An 8,554-nucleotide genomic window follows, 5' to 3' on the forward strand; every position below is an offset into this window, starting at 1 on the left:
TTCATTGAGGTTGGATCAGCTCCTGAATTGGCTACGCCACCTCCTTCACTTATTTCCTATGGGGTTACAAATTTCTCTTTGACCCATGAGACTAAAATGTTTGCTTTACTGATTGTTCGGTGAAGAGAGATTAAAGTTACTTGTGGTTGTGAGAAGTAGTAGATCCTTCAAAGATGCAAGAGTTCATAAGTCTCAGTTTGAAAAAGACTGGTGATACTGATAAAACATGATACTGCTGTAGCAGTTTGGATTTACTCAGACAGAAGAGCCTTTCAGTCTTAGCAGAGTAGCAAAGAGAGCTTTTCTAGTACAGGAGATGCAACTCTTTTATTGTCAAGAGAAAAATGTGAAGAATTCTGTGTGATACAGGCAGAACTTCCCTTTAGCTAATGAAAAACACAGATGTTCAAGTAGGATGTTTATGCAATACCAGCTGACAGAGCAGGCAGGCCAGCATTTCGCTCGTTCTTCGTTCACATGTATTTTGCCCTGAGGATGAGAGTAGTTTGGTGCAATCTTTTAAAAATCAGTTGTCATCTAAAAATTTTGTGGTCCTGTTGGGTGAAGGTGCTGGGGAGGTGGCGTTGAGGTAGGCTCTGGAAGAGCTGCTCGATGGAGCCTTGTCAAAGGGGGCCATCTACTGGGCCCCGTCCCTGTGCCGGGGGTGAAATTACAGAGGAGGGACCTCAGAGACAATTCCACAGGAACCATCTTGAGGCATGGTCAGAGATTCAGAGTCAAACTCCTGATTAAACAGTCAATTTGTCAAAACCAAGACTTTTTACAGGATACACTGAGGTGGTTTTTTTTGTAATATCACACACGCAGTGTAGTCTAGGGAGGGAAGCTTCAAAATTGCTTTGTTTTTGACTTTTTTTAAGGGGAATAAAATGTTAGGGGATTAACTAATTAAGGCTAAGACTTTTGTTTTCTGGTTTAATGGAATTTTTTCTTCTTTCAAACTAAGCAATAGGAAAGTTTTGAAAAGGTCAAATAAAAAAGGAACACTTTGACTGAATGAAACCTTTTTTACCTGCTTTCCAACCCAAAGACACAGCAGAGCCTCTCACTTTTCTACTGTCTGCTCTGTCACTAGTATCATAAGTAACACTCCTCTAGCTTGGTTTCCCATTGCGGTAATCACTGTCTTCCTGGGCAAGAAAGAAAGAAAGACTGACCGTAGCTATCATGAAAACAGACTTGAGTACCTGCCTCCTTGCCCATCTTAATGGGCACAAAATTCTTGCAGGGTTGGGATTTTTTCCCTTTTCCTTAAGATGCTAAGCTATACAGTGAAGTCTCTGTGTGAGTTCCACGTATTTACCTTATTCATGTTATTTTGCAATGGCAGTAGAGCCTACTTCAGAGGGCATTCATTCCCCTTACACACACAAATTGCTAGCAGCCACAAACCAGGTGTTTTTGCCAACTAGCTGGTGTGTATGTGCGGGTCAAAATATGGTTTGTAATTCTCTGTTGACACCTAGCCTATTGTGGCTGTGTTATGCTGTGCATAATAATGGCATGACTCTGCATAGCAATACGTTGACTAACCACAGTCATCTGGTAAAAAGATGAGTGCCTTCCATCTCCAGAAGACACACCAACATGCAGCTAATACTTAAAATAACAGAGATAGACAGTAGCTCTCTCAGCTAGCCTTCAGCAGCAGGACCTTTACAACCTGCTGAGCAATTCAGTATAATGACTTAAATAGCTACAGCACGTGCTGTGTAGCCTAATAAAATGGCCTCAGTGTAGTACTTGATAAATACTTCTTACCGTCACATACTCACAGAGAAGGTAAGAGCAGATTAACAGGTCAGGACAGAGTTTGAGCTGTACAGAGAGGGGTATGTTCTCAGCACTGAGCAATGCGTGGCATAGGATTTCAATGTGAAGAGAGAGATTGCAGTGGCAGTGCGAGTTTTTGTTGGCTGACTCTATGCTTTCTTAGAATAGGTGAATTATTCTGAAGCAGCAAACTCAAAAGTTTCATCTTAATGAGTTTTCAGAGACCTGGAACAAAATTCTTGTGATGTGAAGTTAACATACTGTGGTGTACATGCCCACCAGTTCAGAGGCAGGGCTGGCGGACAGCTGCCTTCTTTCCCCAAACTGGAGGGCCATCTTGGTGACCTTGAGAGCTGGAAGCCTCTGTTGCCATAGCTTCAGCCACCCTGAAGGGTTTGCATCTCTGCAGGTAAACTGAACACTGAAGACTTGCCCCCACTAGACTCCATTTGTTCTTTCTGGGATTCTGGTGGAACTTGAGGTATTCAGGGAAGAAAGATCTTGTTCATGCAATGCTATCAATTACCAAGCTTTTTGGCTGAGCCTTCAGCAACTAGAAATCATCTCCTCTTGAGCTGCGCTGTTACAAGTGCTGTTGTCCCTTGTCCTTGTCTGTGGTTAGATGGCTTTGGTGTTTTTTAGCACCTAACTCAGCATCTTCTTTTCCTTAATTTCCTCTCAAGTTTCATTCTCAACATTTGCCTTTGGCACCTTTCCATTAACAGCATCCCGGATGCCTACCTTAGTTCCTTGCCCTGTGCCTTTGCACAAAGTATCTTCTGTTTCCTCCGTCAGGTTTTCCTTTGAAATCCTGCCTTGCTGTGGGGATAGGGACCCACATCCTTCTCTCCACTGTGTGCTCACGAGGGTGATATATGTTAGAGAGCTGTCTCTGAGAGCTGCTCCTGCATATTTGAGGCTGCTCTGTGCCTGCACATTGGATGGACGTGAATTGTTTTGTATCTGAGCTTGAGCACAAGCCCTTCAGGAACAAATAACAAGCTTACAAAGCAATGCTTATTTTTTCCAGCTGCTGAAAGGGAGGACACAGCTCCAGCCACTAAGGGTTAAAAAAGCCTTCCTGACTTCCTGCTTTTCAGTCTGTGTAGATGGATTTGGTGCCACTTTGGTAATCTTTCCCTCCTCCTTCTTCTGGAGAATTAAAATACACCTACCCGTGTAATGCAGGCAGGCACACGAGCTGACCAGGAACACACACTGGCTCCCAATGCTACTAAATCACGTATGCTGCTGCTACTGTGCTTGCAGGAGGGAAAGCAATTACCAGGGTTGGAGCGAGCTTAATAGGAAGGGGGCAAGACTTTAATAGTATTTTTCTGTGTAAGCACAAACATCCCCAAAAGCTGTTGCTGAGTTATAGGAATACAGTAAGCTTGCTGAGTAGGCAAGTGCTGTGTCAACAGGTAAAAGCCCTCAGCCCTGATAGTTTGTGAGCAGGGAAGGCGATACATCAGCCTGGACCCCACACAGATAACTCCTGCATTTCTGTATGGTGGGGAAAGCAGCTGAGTCTTCAGAGGGAGCTGGAAGGAGGGCAGGTGCTGGCTAGCAAGAAGGCTTTGAGAAGAGGGAACGCTAGCTCTTCTGGGCTGAATTTTCAAAAGCCCCCATTTCAGCTTAACGTGTGTCTTTAAGCCTGTGAATCAACTGATTTTCAGCGTGAGTTGGGCCTTTGATGCTTTTGAAATTCCCACCCTTAATCTCTCAGGCAGGCTGCGGTGCAGCAGGTACCTAACTCTTAAGCGTGTGAACAGTCCCAATTGACTTCTCTGCATTCTCTAGCATTAACTGCAGTTGTTACCTTTTCTAAAGAAGAAAATCTGGCTGCTTTCAATGGGACTCCTCGTGCACTTGAAATGATGCAGCCTGCTAAATCAAAAGGCTAATCACTTGGGCCCTAATCCTGCAAATATTTACCTATGTGCTTTAGCTCCGTTACTGGGAATAGTCCAGCTGACTTCAGTGGAATGACACGTATTAGTTGGACTAACCACTTCTGTAGGGTCTGGCAGAACCATAGCTCAGGTCCTTCTCAGTTTCTCATCCACGAAATTGATTTAATACCCTGCTAAGGTCCCTTTCTCTGGAAAGGTTTGGGTTTGGGGTCACTTACTTGTTTAACCAAACAGATTTACTTGATTTTCTTGCTGTGACCAAAGAGCTATAACATTTTGAAGGAGAAGACTCCTCATGGAGCCTGCTTTGGCAAACCTTAAGTCAAGTTGTTGAAAAATATGCCCAGTCTAAAACAATAAATAGCACAGATTTCACAAAAAAAATACGCTTCCAGTTCTACAGCTCAACCTTTCCCATGTCAAGTATCAGCCAACAGCAAGTATTTCCAGTTGAGCAGCTCAGCCCCTTATGTAAGGAAGGGACTGTAAAAGAATAGCTAGACCTTATCAGTTGTCAGAAAACTCTTTAGTGACTTGATTTTTCTTTATAAAATGTAATAACTGTCAAAGGTAGAGAATATATATCTCTTCCCAACTGGCAGCCAAGGGTAGCTGCAAAGGGCAGGCAGTGTGGATACTCATAAATGTGTTATTAGAGGCATTTCTACTGAAGGGGAGAGGAATATTGATGCAATATTAGTCATTTTTATTGGTTTAATATTCTTCTTCTGTAGCACCATATCCAAACTGCTGTATCCTTCTTCACATACAGTAGCTGTCCATCTAAGATACGCTGTTGCTGTTTTCATTCCTAACCCAGCTCCTCGTGGAATGCTAGAGTACGAGGACTTGTTGTTATACACCTTCCCCATCTGAAAGATCCCAGCCCCTGCAAGGATTTCTTTCAGTTTCCAGATGCTTGTTCCTCAAATTCCCCTCCTTCTCTGTCTCCCTGTTGCAAGTGTCAATACTTTTGGATAGCAGGGGCCTCTCTTGAGGTATTTTTCACAGTGCCTAGAATGTCAACGTGGTCTTGTACTGTCTTTGGGGTATGCCAGGCCCCTGTGATGATAGCCCAGGAAAAGTCGGTGATGGAAACTTTTTTGTGAATGCAGCACTCCAAAGCACTCTCTAATGGAAAAGACAGCTTTCAGATACAAGTCCTGGGAGTTAAGCAGTGAGTTGCAGCTTGTGAATGCTGTTGGAGAGGCTTTGGGATGGACAAGTTGAAGGGAACCCACCAGCGCTCCTTTACCACTGTGAGAAACAAGGCAAAAAAGTCCTTGCAAAGAAACTGTTCTCAGCATCTGCTCAACCTTTCCCTGGATATGAAGCAATGCTGAGACTAGAGGACAAACAGCCATGTCACAGGCTAAGACCAGGTTCACCAGCTCTCTCCTGGACTGGACCTGCCAGAGTGAGAGAACAGAGATGAGACTCAGTGGGAAAAGGATCTCTGTCTCTCTAAAGTGTGCACTCAAAAAGTTAAGAGTTGGAATCCTTTTTCTCCGTGGCATTTCTGTTCCTGTTGGGGCTGTTTCCACCATTAAGCCTAATTACTTAGCTTTTTATGTGCTATCAATTTCTTTTCATCATTTTAAAAACTTGAGTTGCCATAACAACATAATGCAATCAGTGAAACATAGCAGCTATTTTCTGTAGTCAAGGTCTGTGCACTGTCAAGGATGTGAGCCATTTAAGCAAATCTTCACCATCCCCCTTCCTCCCTCCTCTTTTTGCTCTCTCTTTCTCTCCCTAAACAAGCTCGTAACAGGAAGGAGAAACCATCAGGAATAATTAGACACAATAGCAGAGCAAATCCCAATCGTACTCATGCAGTCTAGTCTAATGAACTTCTAGCACTAATCTTGGAAGTGTTGATGTTACTTTTTTAATCACTTTTTTGATGTCATAGATAGATTAGCTGCAGCAGGACCTTGATAATCTGCACAAGAGTCAAGAGATTCAATGCTTATTTGGAAAAAGAAAACAAAAAACTTCCGTATGGCGATACGTAGCTCATTTTCTCTTCATTCATTCCTCAGTTTCAAATGCTTCTTGAGAATATATGCCCACTGTAGCAATATTAGTAAATAGAACAGAGTGTATTTTGTAGATTCCTGGGATTAAATCATGAAAATTCGTAACATCTATTATTAAATCATTGCTGGAAGGCTGGAAGAAACCGCCACATTTTTGTGTGGGTGGTGAGACTTGCAACAAAGCATAGTATAACTGCTGGGCCTCTACTGCACACATATATAAAAAGCAGTCTGAAAATAAATCTGGCAGTCTGGTTCAGTGCTATTCTAAGCGGTGTGAATGTAAGATCTATCCACAATGCCTTACTCACTCCTTGACCTCCACAAAGTCTTTCCTGGAATAGCAATATGTGAGTTTTGAAGCCTAGGATTTGGCTTAAGCAGCCTCTGTCTAAGGACCGAGGGTGCGCTTTGCCTTTGCAGAGCTAGGCTGTCGTGGGCAGATTCTTCTGGTGGCTTCCCAGTCGATCGTTCCCCATTCACTCTTTCCATTCGTGTGCTTGTGTTTCAGCACCTTGTCCAAGCAGAGGAAGAATGTCATCAGCTGCGTCACCGTGCATGATTCCCCCTACTCCGATTCGTCCAGCAACAACAGTCCTTACGCCGTGCAGCATCGCGCAGGGCAGAATAACGGGAACACCTACGACACCAAAGGGGTTCCAGAGACTCACTGCAGTGGGAACCCCCGAACAATCATCGTGCCACCACTGAAAACCCAGGCCAGTGAGGTGTTGGTAGAGTGCGATAGCCTGGCACCAGGTAAATTGCACCTCTTCCGTCAAGAAAATTAGTAAGAAATAAATGATTTATCTTGGAAGAATCTCATTGTTCGGTTTCATTTGTTTGTTTGTTTGTTTTGTTTTTCAAAGAAACCGTGCTCCTGCCCTTCTCTCAAGTGACACATCTGTTCTTGGGAGCCATATTGCATTATTTATGTGTCCTGGTACACTCAGGAGTCACGGGGGCAAGTGTTATTCCTAGTTACTTCTGTGCAAACCCAAGAGCAGAATGCAGCCTGTAGCTCAACATTTGACATGAAAGGCTCCCAAATGCAAGTGTGAACCTTTGCTTCCTTGCCTTTCCATAGGTTTACTTTAAAATGGGTAAGAGATTGAAAACACGTGCATTTTCATCCAAACTTGTTGACGTTTCTGGGAAGAACATTTCCTCAGCATCTTCATTATGGACTGATGAGGTTTGCTCATCCAGAGCCTCTGCAATGTTAGATAGTACAATGTGTTGAAAAGGGGCTTATGTGGAAGTCTGGCCCAAAGCAATTGGCTTTGAGCTACTTGGCAGTCCTTTCTTTTGACACAATGCTGGTGAACACGAAGGCTCAGAGGGTGAGCTTCCCGCTAGCTCCTTCTCCCTCCCTTCCTACTCACCATGAGGTCAGCCAAGCCAGGGCTTTTATATGCTGTGCACACTATACTTTCCTTCCTCTCTTTGGGATTTGTACCTGCATCATACAGTTCTGCTGGCAGAACAGTTTCTCACACTTCTGAAGTATCTATAAAACCTCCTCTGGGCCCAGTTTGGGGTCCAGGTGTCAGGTCTGCTTGTCTGCCTCTAGGATAACAGGCTGGCCTGTGTATATGAAGCACTGCTGAGATATTCTCTTAAGTAAGAGAAACCATTTTCTTATCCTGCTTCTGTTGTGTATCTCCTCCCAAAAGCCACTCTGGAGGAGATGCAGTGAGGAAAAGGTAGGGTGAGCGATTAAAGAATGTGATATAAGCTACAAATGTGTTTCCTTTCCTGGCACAGTCACCACCAGTCACCACTCATCCTCCTACAAGTCCAAGTCCTCCAGCACCGTGACCTCCACCAGCGGTCACTCTTCAGGGAGCTCGTCTGGAGCCGTTGCCTATAGGCAGCAGCGACCAGGAGCACATTTCCAGCAGCAGCAGCCTCTTAATCTAAGCCAGGTAAGTCAACTGAGACAGATTTTGGTGGTGTGTCATCCAGCTGCAACCCACTGCTCCTCCAGCGTGGGCTGTACTGTTCTAGCCTAATGATAGTTGGGCCCCATTTGAGTTAGATCGACTTGTTTCAGCATCACTGCAGACCTTGATCTTCTAGCTCAGGCAGTAAAGGCAGCACAGATCCTGCCCCTGAGTGGGCTGGCAGTACTCTTACTGCGTGTTTTGGGGTCAGATGATCTAACAGTGTGAGTGGGAATAATGTAAGAGAGGAGGTGTTGTGGCTCAGACACAAAGGAGTGGGACAGGACCATGCAGGAAGGCCTGAATTCTCTGTAGCTGTAGGTAACCATGGGGGGAGTATCCTTCAGGTGAATGGAGTGCATCAGTCCAGCTGCAGGAGTCGGAGATAAGTCCCCGTCAGATGTGACAAAGCAAAATTGAGCCTCTGTGTGCATACGTTACCTCTTGTCATGTAATGAGTTTGATCCATTCCATGATAAATCTGGGCTGAGATCTGAGCAAAATACTGTTACCTGGCATCATGCAGTTCCCAAGATGTTTCATAGTCTGTGACCAAAACACCCAGGGGATTCCCTTCTTAAATAATGCCCTTTTCATGGGCTGCACCTGGAGCCTTTCTCTTCCCTGAGGTGAGGTGATGAGAGTGGGGAAGTTAGAGCAGCTACCACCATTTCCAGAGGAGACCATGTGGAGAGCACAGAGGACAGTGCCATTTTGCATCCAGAGCTGGATATAAGCAGAACTGGTTTAAGAGAAATACTCTGTAGGAGAAAAACACTCCCCCTCCTCAAAATTTAGTTGAAATTTAAAAATTTAAATAACTTGAAATAAAAGTGAGCGAAAATAGACGAAATGG

General features: G+C 44.3%; 1 protein-coding gene across 13 annotated transcripts in view; it reads left to right on the plus strand.

The window, feature by feature from the left end:
* HIPK2 (homeodomain interacting protein kinase 2) overlaps window positions 1–8,554 on the plus strand; it is a 135,792-nt gene that overhangs the window by 115,638 nt on the left and 11,600 nt on the right. For 12 of the 13 annotated variants that reach the window (XM_040544966.1, XM_040544962.1, XM_040544965.1 and 9 more), the window contains 2 exons: window positions 6,264–6,511; window positions 7,520–7,680. In XM_040544966.1, the coding sequence (XP_040400900.1) occupies window positions 6,264–6,511; window positions 7,520–7,680 (409 nt within the window). Of the gene's footprint in view, window positions 1–6,263; window positions 6,573–7,519; window positions 7,681–8,554 lie in introns of those variants that run through there. The other variant, XM_040544969.1, reaches the window with a different exon arrangement.

Source organism: Cygnus olor, chromosome 1 (assembly GCF_009769625.2).
Source record: "Cygnus olor isolate bCygOlo1 chromosome 1, bCygOlo1.pri.v2, whole genome shotgun sequence".
Lineage (NCBI taxonomy): Eukaryota > Metazoa > Chordata > Aves > Anseriformes > Anatidae > Cygnus > Cygnus olor.